We start from the raw sequence: 14,103 nt of genomic DNA on the forward strand, positions 1-14,103 counted from the left end.
TTTCATACTGCTCTCTTTGAAACGATTCTTGGCATTTCACCCCTGTCATCAGCAATAACCCCAGAGAGAGGCAGCAAATTGAAACTGCACATACAGAGATTTCCCTCCTTCTTGACATGGGACTGAACAGTGCACAACAAGATCCAAACTGTTTCCCTCCTTCATCTCTGTTCCCTGACTGCTCTGTTGGACTTGAGGATGCCCCAAAGGGATTAGCACCCAGGTGTTTGGGGTTCAACTGATAGTTTTTCAAATGCCCCCCTCTTCAGCTACCTCCTGCTGCCCTACCACTGGGAACATGGCTCTGAAGGTCCCTCCTGGTAGAAGGGACAGCTGGAAGAGGAGAGGAACTCCAGAAATGAGCGCTTGGGAGCCAGGAGTGGTTTTTTGTGAGCCATGAGTGGGTGATGCTGCAGTGAATGTGGGATGAGCTGGCTGGGAGCAGCACTGTGGGCAGCAGGGCTGGGGCTGCCGGAGGCATCTTGGACATGGTGGGAGCAGCATCACGCTGGTAGAACTGCTGAGGGCAAGGAGAAGCTGTAGAAGAGCGTATGCAGAAATGACTGCTCGATGTCTTATTTAAACAGCCCACAGATGGGTTTACCCCAGGAAATTACCTGGTGGTGACAACAGACGTTGACAGCAGGTGAAGCTGAGCCAGGACTGAGCAGGGTAGCTAAAAACAGCAAAGCAGGACAAACAATAGCTTCTAAAACTGTGGCGAACAGTTTGTACCAGTCATGCCTTGCAGTTACACCATATTTAGCTGCAGTTGATACCTGTTGTCATCAAAGGTAAACATTCCTAGGTGAGAAATGAAGGATATATTACTATCTCATTACTGCCAGCTTTTCCAAATACAGTAATGGGCTCCAAAGAAATGTGTGTCTGAAAGGAACAGGCGATGTTTAAAAAATAGCCAGCCGACGCCTTTATTTCACTGGCTCTTTGTACATCCTACTATATAGGGCACAGCTCGGTATGTCCTATATAGTACATACACTTCTTTCTCCCCCCTTTCTCCATCCTACATGATTATAGTCCAGAAGAACGAAGTATCAACACATTTATGAGATTAACAGGAAGGATATTATTACATTTAGTTGTGTCAAGAAGCCTACAGAGAATATGAGAAGGGCCTGCCCATCTTTTCTTGGGGGAAGGGGTTTATTCGGTTTTATGGAGAGGCTATAAAATTGGGTGGATCTCCTGTTAAAGAACTCTTGGGGTTTTTTTCCATTATGGAGTCATGGAGGCTTTTGTCAATGTGGGGAAGAAAATCACCCCTCTGGCTTCCTCTGCTGACATTCCTCTTTCTGTCCCAAGACAGTCTGACTGTGGGGCTGCTTCACTGGAAGGGCTGACACAGAAACATCAGAACTTTGCAACTTTTCTAACAACATCTATTGCCTGTCTGAGTTAACAGCAAATGACAACAACTTACTATAGACTGCAAAGATGGTCTGTAATGGCAATGTTCAAATATCCCTACTTCAAACCTGCTACCGTCACAGACAGAAAACAAACACTAAAAAGCCAGTGATGGAAGGAAAAGGAGGAAGCAATGAACATAGGTGGTGAGCAGAGGGAGAAGGCAGTTGCTGCAGACTCCCGAGCAGTGGGTCTGTGTGCCAAGGAGCACCCAGCCTTGCCACACACACAACCTACAGGCAGCCTTCAGCCCCTGTGTGCATCAGCCCTAGGGACACCACGCTCCCTGGAGAGCATGCCCCTGTTTCTCCACGGCAGGATCTTTTCACTATCCCGTTTCTATTAGCGCGGACACCATAATTGCAGACTCCCCCGGTGCAGACAGCAGAGTAAGTTGCTGCACCACTAGCAATGATCTTACACGCCAGGGCCCTGGGAGGCATGTGGAGCCATCCCGATACATGCCACCTCTAATCCAGCTGGTAGGTCTTGATCCTAGTGCTTCCCCTTGCCACACCAGTTCATTTTACAAACCAGTAAAATTCCCTTCTCTGGGAAGCACACAAAGATCTAACAACACTTAGGGGGATTTATTTATTGTGCTTTTCTCAAGGAAACTGGGTCTAAAGCAAACCTCTTCTGTTTTACCACTTCTCCGATTTCTGCAGTTACAATTGGGAAAAGTCCGTCTGAGTGTCTCCTACAGACTCCCGGTGTCCCTGGCCTCCAGAGCCTGCGAGCTCCCCTCTCCTGCTGGGGGCTGGTAAACCATGCCGCAATAAAAGCTGCTTGCTGAAGGATGCCAGGCACTCCTGCACCACCAACCCTCTCTGGCCCCCTGGCAGCCCCTGTCCCCCAGAGTTTCCCACGAGCAGATATCTGACCTGACAAACAAAACCCAAGGCTTTTTTTTATACGCTCTCTTAGGCGTTTTGAGTACCCGTTTGCTGGCTATATGCACCCTTGTCCCAAAAGCCAGCTTCCTTTGGGACACAAAGGGATTTCACCGCCTATCACACACCAACATGCAGAGAAGGGAGCTCATAGCTGCTTGCCTCATAGCTGCACGCAAAGGAGAAGCTGGCAGCTAAATGCAGCTGGAAGATGAGAGGCTGCAATCCCAGGGACCACACATCTGGAAAATATCTTTTCCGTCATAAAGGCCAAAGATAATACAACAAGGATCTTTCTTCTCCAGTGACACCAGGACAGGCTCTGGGAGGCCAGACTGTTTCTCAGATAAGTCCCAAGGCAGTGTTGGGACATGGGGGTGAGGGGGTCCATGGCTCCAGCATGATATCAGCCTTAGGAGCACACTGTTGCGTGAAACAATTCCACAAGGCATTGGCAGTGGGCACAAGAGATCTCTCTGAGACAGCAAGACAGCGTGGTTTGGACGGTGAACTAGAGCAGTGAAGGAGGCTATGCCTCAGCTGTAATGTCTATCTCCTCCAAGGAGAAGAAAGTTGCTGATTCTGCCAGGAAAAAAGATGGGTCAATTTTCTGCTTTTCTTTGTGAAGCACTTCAGGAACACAGCTTCTCACGCTCCAGTCACGAGGCCAAGGCTCTGTCCTTAATGCTGCATCTCCAGCCTGCACTAAACACCATTTCAGCCCAATGCACGGCTTTTATGCCTGTAGGCAGAGCTTAATCCACTGCTGCTAGGGGGGGCACTGAGTCCCTGCAAGACAGCGTGCCAGGAGAGAGGCTCTTAGAGTAAGCAAGGTTGCTCCCCCTTGAATGTGGGTCTGAGGAGCTCTGCAAAGCTAGCATAGCATCAGCCTTCACTTGTCCTACCTTGCCAAGGGTGACAACTACCCAGAGCCTGAGACAGGGCCTGAGCTATAAAATCGTATTCAATCTACCTACAACTACGACAAAATAAGGAGGGAAACCAGTGCAGGGATGTTCCCAGCCCAGCCACTGCCCTGCGAATGCCCCATGGGAGCTGCAGGCAGGCTGGCACTGCTTGGCAGAGGAAAGAAGAAACCTCTGCGGTTCTTCCCCATAGCTCTTGTGGTATAGCTGATCGCTCAGAAATAAAGACCTCAGGGAAGGACCTGTATTACCTGGTCAGAAACAGACTGTGATGGTGGGAAAAAAATCGAGTGTATCCCAACGCCAGGTCTAGACCTGCTGTGCTCAAGCGTCTTGTTCCTGCTGCAAACTTGTTCACACTTAGCAGTCAAAACAGGAAACTACCAAGGGTCCAATTTTCTAAATACTGGGAAATAAAACTACTAATTATTTCAAGAGGTAAGTACCACTCCACTTGCACGCATGTTTCGGAGCGTAATTTCTGTATCGTGGGAGAACAGCACCACAAACATCCTCCCACGGTTGCTCCCTGCCCCTCAGCGCTGGCGGATTCAGGGCACACAAATGATCTGTGTCGCACTGATGAAATGGCTGAGTGATGATTGGGGAGGGGGGAGACACTCCGGCAATTTGCATCTCTCTAGAGGCAGGGAAGGCAATTACAGCACTTTGTCGGGCCTCGCCTGGCTTCTTGAGTAGCGTGGTGCCACAGGTTAGGCTATTCTGTATCTCAGTCAGGAACTCTGTCTGATGAGGCTTAGGGAGCAAGGACCAGGGATGGACTCCGCAGGCACCACCCGAGACCCTTCCAATGTTTCTCAGGTCTTTTCTGAATATAGGAATGAGAACTAGAGATCAGTAAATGCCCAGAATACCAATTATACCAAGGGCTCCAGCAAATTTCTCAGAAGAGTACTTTGATTCCTGTGCTGTTGAACCAGGCACTGGGTGACATGGGGAGTGGTGACAAGTGGCCTTCCTGCTTCAGCAGGGCATGGCTCTGCTGAGTGTATGGGACTTGGAGCTGCTGACAGCCATGGCTTCATGTCCTTCTACCCACCCAGGGCAAGGAGGGATTGCAGTCACACTTTCTGCAGCTTCAAACTCACTGGAGTGGGAGAAGTCTGGTTACGATAGCTCACAGGGACTGTCCCTGGGACTATCTAAGAGGAAATGCTGGAACAGGGCTAATAAAGCACCAAATCTGGTGAGGACCATCATCTCCTAGAAGCTGTCCTTGGAACAGCTGGCCATCATTACTCAGCTCACCAGCATCCCTGCAGTAATGGTGTCACCGGTGCACCGCAAGTGCACCATATATAACAAGCCACATGCATAACAAGCCACACTGAGGCTGCAGAGCAGCTGTACAGTATCTCCTGTGCCCTCCTTCGCACATACCTCAGGAATTTGTTCAGGTCACCATGCTTCATGTACTCAAAGACCATGATGAGCGGGTCACCATCACCACACACGCCATAAAACTTGACGATGTGCTCATGCTGCAGGTTGGTGAGCAGCTCTGCCTCCCTCTGGAAATCCTTGCGGGCTGCCAAGGTAGGGTCCTTCAGCGCCTGAAAGAAGGGACACATACGGACAGGGTGGGCTCAGGTCAGGGCAAAGCTGGAACAAATAGGCCACAGCATCGCAGAAGAACCGGTGAGGAAAAGAGGGGAGACAAACCACTGCCACCACTTGCACCAGTTGCACTGGGAAGGCTGGTGGTAAGTGCTGGTGGCACCACCTCAGCGTTTCGTTCATGTTGTTACCAGCCCAGCAGATTCCCCAACTCATTTCCAAGGCAGCAGCAAACATGCCTCAGAGGGTAATAGCTTCCAATTATTCCCAGCTTGGGCAGGATTTGTACTGGTGACCTAGGGGTGAATGGCTTCATATCTTATTATTATTAAATTCCTGAGCCAGCCAGTCCTTGCTATCTGTCTTTTATTTTGAAATAGCTGACTACACTGCCTTTATTCAAAAGATGGATTTGCCTGGCTGTGCAGTTATTGTGTGGATTTTTCAAACTGCCTCTGAAGAAGGACACTGTCAAGTCTTTTCTCATAATTTTTAAAATCATGTTTTTATTCCCTGCTGTTTATAACAGCTCCCCTGGCAGACTGATGCTGAAATCGGTATCCTTACTGAGAATATCTCATCTTCCACATTTGAGCACACCACTTTGCCGTTGCAGGGGAGCTTGCAGGCTCCAGGCTGTGTGGACCGGCCCGACGTCACAGGGTTGCTATGAAGATGTTGCTGTGGGTGCAGCCGGTGACTGGGGAGAGTTCCGCAGGGTTGGACTCTGGCTCGTCCATGCGTTATTGTGCAGTTGCATCGCAGAGCTAGTTTGAGAGCAGCGTGTTGTCATCCCAGGGTACCGAGGGATGGCATTTAGTAAAATAGTTGAAGTCCAGAACATTTGATGAGATGGGATGGCCAGGAGAATCAGCACGGTCTTTGAAAACATTTAAGGAAATGAAGAAGCAATTCTGGTTTTGAGTTGCTGCATGTTGGTTTCATTCTCCCCATCCTCCACATGCCAGGACTGTTTAGTACCAGTTCTGGCTTTAACTGTGCAGCCTAACAGGAGTCGAAAAGGATTCAAGACAACTTGTTCCAGTTACATCCAGATTCAATCTGATGCACACTGGTTCCCCCTCAGTGGTGGGGGACGCTAGGTGTCTCTCCCCTTACCTACACACAAATACACCTGCCCTTTCTTCCCCATGCCTTCAATGTGCAGGCTCCAATTTATGTGCAAAAAGGGACGTCCAGCATCAGAAAGCTGTGCAGAAAGGAAGGGGCCGAGCAGGCTGGTAGCACACCCCCGGCGGGTCCCCGGCACTGCTGGATGCAACGCCAGGCACAGCGCAGCAGGGCGTCCTCCAGAGCAGGTGCTTTTCCCCCTTGGAGCAGATCTGCTCTGAGGCTTTCACCCAAGCCTTAGGACACAGACTCATCTCCTTCTTCTGCCCCCAAACTGCCAGTCACATGGCATAATTTTATTTTAATGCTATGTCCTCTGGGATAGCTTGACTAGAGGTATTTAGATGGATGTTAGCTACACGGTGCAGATGGCAAAGCATCCATCCTTATCTCAGGCACACTATTACTTTTAGTCATTTAATATCTTCATAATGTAGATGCTACCTTATTTTTCCCCAGGAAAAGAATCCCCTCCCCCATCACTCTTTCTCCCTGTTTTTCCTGCATGTAATATTTCAAGCTGCAGTGAGTTTAGGTTTCCTCTCCTTCACACACAATCATTTCTACAAGGTGTTAGGACTGGAAGTTTGTAAATATCACACACACACACACACAAAACATTAAAAACCTAACATTATTAAGGTTGCAACAGCCAAGCATTTAGAAATGAGGGAAAGGGGAGCTGGAAGTGGTAGAACAAGGAAAGAAAACCAGGACTGGAGGAAGAAAAGGGATACTTCAGCAAAACCACTGAACTGCCTCTCCTAGGAAGGTTTGGGGTGCGTTGTATCTGTGCCTCCATCACACAATTCCTGCGTGACATCTGGCAAGACACTCAGCATCTGCAGGTTGCAGCTGTTGTCACGAGGTGTCAGTTGTTCCAACATTACCTGGGAAATGCCCTCTCACACGTCATCAGTGCCAGGTCTGCCCAAGCACCACGTATTTATTGCTGCAGCAGGGTTCAATGTGGGTCTGGTACCTGTTGTCCGTAGGGCTGGAAAGGCAGGTCAGTAACTCCATCCTCCACCTAAGTGGATCCTTTCAGTTTCCCTGCTTCTCCATCTGCCCTCTGCAAAACGGGGATGATGCAACCCCAGCACCTTGCTGGGAGGCTGTGAAAAACAGCACGCTCACATCTCGGGAGCTCTCACACACAGGAGTGATCATCACAATGGAGCAGCCCATAGAGAAATGAAAAATCTGCGTTTAGAGGACATGCCCTGAACAGCAGCTCCTCCAGCATTTCTAGTACTTGACTTTGTAACCTCAACACTCTTTGCTGAACATAGTTTTCATGCATTTCTTAGGATGTTTTTAGAAGCAAGCTGAATAAAACAGGAAGCTTGTCCATGCCATCACATCAAAACTCAGCTTATCTGCGGGGCTGCAACCTTTAGATCTGCTGAAAATCTGAGTCCATTTAACCGAGTAACACAGCCACTTTCTTTGGCCCTGGGAGCAGAGCAGAGGCAGACTTTGGGCTGCGGACTCAGCTGCCTTCACCAGCGTGTCCTGCTGCTGCCCTGAGCTGCAGAGACTGGGGAGGTAGTTCTCAGCCTCCATAGGGAGCATGAGATCTTCAGGAAATACAGCCAAATCTCAACTTAATATGTAAAGCCTTTACTTTTTTCCTCCCACCCCCCACCTCCCCAAGATTTATAATGTGGCCCAAATTAGAGGGATTTTTCCCCTGCCCCTTTCTCAGAGCTGGCAAGAAGCCAGATTTCAAGGCCCTGCTCCAAAGCTGGATCTGTATGATCTTGCAGGATGAAAGGCACTCTGGAGACATAAGCTCATAGTAGCAATTAACAGAAACAAGTTTGGATGCTGTTTCTGCCTACATGCAAATGAAACTCAGAAGAGGCTTGAGAGACAGGATCACATAAGGGATGGCTGACACTGATGGGCAAGTACCAGCCATGTAATCAGGCAATTAATCATATGGGTAGCTGTGCTAGCTCGGCTTTAACCAGTCTCAAGGTGAAAGGTGCAATTCTGCAGTTCATGGCCAGAGCATAAGGGGGCAAATGAGCTAAAAAAAGGCTTGAACTGTCAATGATTAAAACAACTCTCAAGTAACTGGCTGTCTCCAGCATCCTGGAGAGAGTGCTGGAACCTTTTTCCTTGTAAAGCACCAGTTCAAATGTAGATCTTCTTCCAAGAATTTAGGAGGCATCGATTGACTCCCAGGGATTAGACTACGTGTGCCTGCCAACTGGTGCCACTTGAGAGGACAGCCCATTTCTGCACTGAGTGGTGTCCTCTACCCAGAGCCACACTGATGTGGCACAGCTTACATGAGGACTCTCACAGGGATGCAAACAGCACAGCACAAGCCAAGCTGATTTTTTGTTGGCTCACAATCACCAAAACAGGAGGAATTTGTGGCTAAGCAAGCAGGAGCTGAGTGCAGCCGAGCTGAGTTGCTTTGCCCATCTTGCAGCAAATTGATCCCAGCAAATTGGTTAGTTGTGCTTAGCTTTTGAGTGCTCATTTTTGCTGAGGCCCTTGTTTCAGCTTCTGCATTTTCCACAAAGGAATAAAATCCAGAAAGAGAAGGGCCCTGGTCCCTCATGGAGGAAAGTGGACTCCACGCTGTGCTGCTGTAGCTGCACGGGAGCTTACAGCTTCCAGACCAGCTTCTCCTCCCTGTCTGTCTCCTGGTTGTGTCAGCAGGAAAAGAGGCTTTGGCATTGGTGAGAATAGACAACCTTGAAGCGAAACACTGAAACTTTGCGTGACTAAGTGGATTTACCACAATCTCCGGCGTCAGATAAATTTCCACCCCTGGCCCCCAGCCCTCCCCTGCTTCCCTTTCCCACGCAGGCTCATCCAGCCTCGCTCCGCCGGCCAGCCCCTGCCCTACTCTCTGGAATTTGCCCTTGGGATTTACCTTCACTGCCACCAGCATTTTGTCGTTGGTGGGGCTGAGGTTGTAACACTCGGCCAAGAACACCTTCCCAAAGGCACCTTCTCCCAGTTCCCTCTTCAAAACGATGTCTCTCCTCTTAATATGCTGGACATCTGTTGGAGGGAGGGGAGGAAGAGGGAGAGAGTTGAGGGAAGAATGAATCAGGGTTAATTCAGGGAATGGAAAACAACTAATTCAATTTTCTAGCAAGCTGCAAAGGATCTGAAATTGCTTTGCAAAAATATCTACAGGGATCTTTTTACCCACCCACGGAATGCAGCCATCTCTGGGATGGAGCTAGTCTCATGCAAAACATCTGGGAGGAAAGTATTTGAGGTTTATCCCGTTCTCACTACAAGCTTGCAGCAAGCTTGTCCTCAGGGAGAGGAACCTTTGGGGCAAAATCTGCCACAAAGACCTGAATCTCTTTGGAATGATCCTGGAAATAATTCATCTCCTGTGAGGCATAGCAAAGGTCACATACTTCCGATGCCAGGCCAGGCAAGATTAGAAGGTCCTGTTGAGTTTTGCATTTCAGTCGGGATCACTCCAAACTGAAACTCAGGCAGATTTTTAAGGCTGAACTTTGGCAAGTCAAAGCACTCCCAAGGGGGGGAGGACCACTGACCCCCATGCACCTTAGGGCACAGGCAGGATCCAGTTGGAATCACCGAGTGCTGCCTCTCGCAAAGCCCTGACCCTGCAGCCATCTCCTACACCACCGTTCCCTCAGAAACAAGGTCATCCCAGGATAAAGTCACTGGCACAACAGACAAACTGAACTCATTAGTTTCAATGATCCTTTCCACTGACATTTAGGATGGCGAGGACTGACAGAGAATAGCAACTGAGGTTTCAGGAAGAAACAAAAGAGCAATAGCTATTAATTTAATAAAGGTACAGAGGCCTGCGAAGATTGGCCTGCTCAGCTAAGAGGGTCATTCATAAGGGCTAGATCTGCCCAGGTACTGGGCATCTACAGTAGATGAGCGACTAGCAGGATATCCACAAATGCTGCACCAAGATTAAATGCCACTGGTCACTGGGAGAGCTTAGGGGTCTCCATATTCTCTTTTGGGCACACTAGAGCACAGCTACTTGCTGCCAGATCTCCAAGAACATTTCTGGTGTCATAACACCCATACAGCTCCTCTGGAAATACAAAGGGGCTTTTTTTAATGCCCAAAATTAACTGTGGAAGCAGCCAGAGATGCACAGCCACCATAGCATTTTCTGGAGGCACAGTGCCCAAAACTTCATCTAAACTGCCCTTCACTAGAGTTTATTGTCTCCCTTGAGAACTGTGGTAGCACAGACCACCCCCAGCTTCAACCTGATGGTCATGGCAGGGCAGTGAGAGCTACACACTCTTCTCCAGTGCTTGGTGAGCAAAAGCTGATGCATCAGAAGTCTCTTCAAGAGGCATTAGATGGGACAGTGCCCTCTTTCCACTCCTATTCTGGGGCAATTATAACTTGGCCTTGCATCTGTTCACTCACAAACCGGACAGCCTTTGAGTCTTTCCCATCTCTTCCATGTGCCTCAGGAGCTGTACAGGTATGCACCCTTTAGCTCAGACTCATTTCCCTTGGGGCACTGCAGATGGAGTGCTGGACAGAGTGATGGAGTACAGGTGGACGGGACTAACACCGGGTTCCCAGCTGGCTGCAGGAAAGCATCACTGACAGCAATCGCAACCTGCCACCAGCTCCTGCCACCCAGGTGCCTGAGTAGGCACCTGTATGGACCCAAGGGAGTGTATGCTCCACAGCAACATAGGTACCACTTAATGCATCAAAAAGCCAATGGATTGGAAGACTATCACACAATTAAGCTTTTTAATCAGCAGCTCACAGGCAGGTTTCAGAAGCTGCCATCTCCGGCCCTTTTGCTTGTTTGGGAAGATGGATGCTGCGAGATTGCATAAGCAATGGGCCTTGTAATGAGTGATGCCTCTACAGAGAATTCCTGTTGACCTTTTCATTAATTGTTCAATAGACTGAAAACTGTTAGTTACCGATATTAATATTAGTAACATTAAGGCACAGGATGGTAGGCACGTCCAAAATTACTTTGGTTTAAAATCTGCAGTTGACAGCCAGGGAGAACAAATCACATGAAGACTTTGTCTTCTCTACCTGGTTTAGTTGAGTGTTTAAGGAGTACCTTGAGAAATCTGAAACATTACGTGTTGAAATGTTAAGTGATGCGCTTGGGTGAGGAAAGTCCTAATCTAAGAAAAGCTCAAATGGCACCAATTTACTTAATAGAGTAGAGGAAAAGGTTTTTTTCCTCTTTCTCTTGGCAAGCACTTCTGTAGCACTCATCACTACAGTACCTAGGATTTACTGTATTGACAAACCATGTATTTGCATTCTTGGTCTCCTGAACAGCAGCAGTCGAGAAAGCTTTGGGGAAATGATCTAGTATTAAATGGAGCCCAAGGACACTTTAAAAAAACTCAGAATCCCAACAGAAATGTAGCAATTGTAAGCTGATTGCTCCATTTGGTGTGAGACAAAGTTAAAAAAGAAATGAGCTCAGAATAACCAGCAATACTGTTTGACATTATTTACGCTTTTTGTGAGTTAAGAGGTAACACTCTTACGAGAACTGAAGCAAACCTCTCTTTCTGAACTCCCCAGGCTCTTGCCCAAAATTTTCAGCTCACAATTTTTCCTCCCAACATCTTAATAACTGGTCAGACGTTTCTGAGAGCTGGCATCCAGACTGTGTAATTATGTCTACATTATTAAAGTAATATCCCATCTGTCTTCAAGACCAGATTTTGCAGCAAGTTGTTAGGGTCACCTGAGAAGCTTCAGGGAAAATTTATATGAAGAACTAAAGGAGACACTGTAGCAGACAGAGTTGAACCGAGGGAGGAGCAATCCTTTTGAGGTAGTGGGCTCACATAGCGCTGCTGGATTTAAAGTAAACGTGGATGTTTATAAAAAGAAAAGGTTCATGAAGTTAAGCAGTTTGACAGCAACTGGACAATCTTACTGTAGAGTCAGAAAAGTACTTTTGCTGATCACAATTTCTCTCAACCTCAAATGGCCATAAATTTTGCTTCACAGTATTTTAGGCACAAATGGAATAATAAGTGAGTTATAATAAATTGCTTTTTCACATGCTATAGGCCTAAAATACTGAAGTTTACGTCAAGTTCTTCCATTCACAGTGAGATCAGCACTATGATTAATTCTACATTCCTATTAAATATGGGTTTTAAACATAAAGCAATGACAAACCGCCACGGCACTGTGCGGATGGCTGTGTTATTGTGCTAACCTTGCATCTCTTCCCTCATCTGTCCTGGCTGTAACTCATAAGGAAGGCCGAGTAGCCATGAAAGATGCTGTGCTGCAAGGGCACTTGGGAGGTTCATCTGCATAAATCTGTTTACCTCCTCCTGGAGAAAGCTGAGCCCTGTCTGATAAACAGCTGGTGTTTATTTGTTTTAGGCAGGCGGTGGTATGCTAATCTGTCTCGGCTGTGTTGCAGTCAGCCCTGCCGACAAGGTGTATGCAAAATGTCTTCCCATAAGGACCACACTTTTTTTTTTTTTTTTTTCCCTCCTCCCTGTACCATTAACTTATAAAAACAAGCCAACAAGATAATTCAAAAGAAGAACTCATGCAGGAGCCACAGCAAGACCTGACAAGAAAATAACCAGACTTGACTGCATGATGGGAACTCATTCAAGGCCACGCTCTATCTACGGGAAGGATGTGAACACACAACACTGAAGTAATTCCAGTTTTCAATTAAGCGTCTTGCACCCTCATTTGGAGATTACTATGTTGCTGCATGATGCAGAAGGAGAGTTGGGCAGATCCCCCACCTTCCTTCTTGTCCATCAAGTTTTAACACATGGAGAACATGTTTCAAGCTCTTGCTTTCACTGCTGTTCTGAACAACACATGAACCACATCAGAAAACACCTGACCTGCAGCTGGCTGGAAATGGCCCGTGACTTCAGTTCAATGATGGCAGCACGTGGATAAACTATAGCATTAACCAGAGGGTAGGCTGGGACACTGCACTCACCTTTACAAATCGTCTCCAGAGCAGAAAGCTTTCCTTTTCTCTAGAAGAGCCAAGGCAGAAGGATTGTAGCTCTGGATCTGCAATGGGATCTTAACTAACCTCCTCTGAACATTTTGCATGATGGCTGACTGTATCTGTGCTTAAAGTGCACGTAGAAAAGTGGCTGTCTACAAACGGCAACTTCTTCCTCCCCATGTTCACTCCCATGTGTCCCTTAGTCTTGTCTGCTCCTCTCCTTGACACAAACGTATTCTGGTTTGCTAGCCTTGCGAACCCAGCACAGCTATCGGGTACAGGGGAAGTAGAATAGGGAACAAGATTAATTCTGCTTTTCTCGTACATCAATCTACCATGTCCTGATGGGTCACTTCTGCACTGGCCCGTGGGACAGAGCCTGGAAAAGCCACAACTTTTTTTCTTAAATCACTGATTCAATGACTCTTCACCCATCTTTTACACGCATCTTGCAGAATCTCTCTTGCTTGTGACAAGGTCAAGGCAAAAAAAGAACCTCGCTCAACCGCCAAATCCCAAGTAGAGCATATAGGGGTGCTAACAGACTGTGTGCAATGAAAACATCCTTTTTCTAATAACCACCACATTTCCATCACATGAGCAGAAATCAGGAAGCTGCATGGGCACATTTCATGAATCTAATTTTCCAATTATTATCTCATTTCCAAATCAGTCCTTGGGGGTCAGATGAAAAAGAGGTGGGTTCAGTGACACTGCAAATTCTGCATTGCAGATTCCCATCACAGCCAGCATCCTAAAAAACATGGTTTGATAATACTTTTGAAATCTGGATGCACATGATTGAGTTTGGACACAGATGACTACAGTGGGAGGTAAATGGACAAATCAAACTCCAAACAGAGTAAACCGTCAGCAGCGCCAGTACTTAAGTTATAGCAAAATGCAAAACTACTTCTTAAGCGAAACCATTTACACCAGGTCTGAAATTAATTCTTCACATCTCCTTCTTTCCAACTCCCGAGCAGCGGTCTGTCTGATTGCTGTATTTCTAGTGGGTTTCCTGTCCTAAGACTCTTAATTCACAAACAACATGTAGCTCACTGGGGAAACAGCACAATTTTAGAAATTTCTCCATTTACTTTTGCCATCCTCTTTATCAGCAGCTTTCTCTTCTAGCCTAGAAAAGACCAATATCAATTTT

At 47.4% G+C, this 14,103-nt stretch overlaps 1 protein-coding gene across 2 annotated transcripts in view; it reads right to left on the bottom strand.

Moving 5' to 3' along the window:
- The window catches only part of NTRK3 (neurotrophic receptor tyrosine kinase 3), a 217,933-nt gene that overhangs the window by 33,755 nt on the left and 170,075 nt on the right, over window positions 1-14,103 (bottom strand). For both annotated transcript variants that reach the window (XM_040601974.1, XM_040601977.1), the window contains exons 13-14: window positions 8,856-8,986; window positions 4,652-4,824 (exon numbers count right to left, since the gene is read on the bottom strand). In XM_040601974.1, the coding sequence (XP_040457908.1) occupies window positions 4,652-4,824; window positions 8,856-8,986 (304 nt within the window). The remainder of the gene's footprint in view (window positions 1-4,651; window positions 4,825-8,855; window positions 8,987-14,103) is intronic.

The sequence above is a fragment of the Falco naumanni genome, chromosome 7 (genome assembly GCF_017639655.2).
Source record: "Falco naumanni isolate bFalNau1 chromosome 7, bFalNau1.pat, whole genome shotgun sequence".
Classification (NCBI taxonomy): domain Eukaryota; kingdom Metazoa; phylum Chordata; class Aves; order Falconiformes; family Falconidae; genus Falco; species Falco naumanni.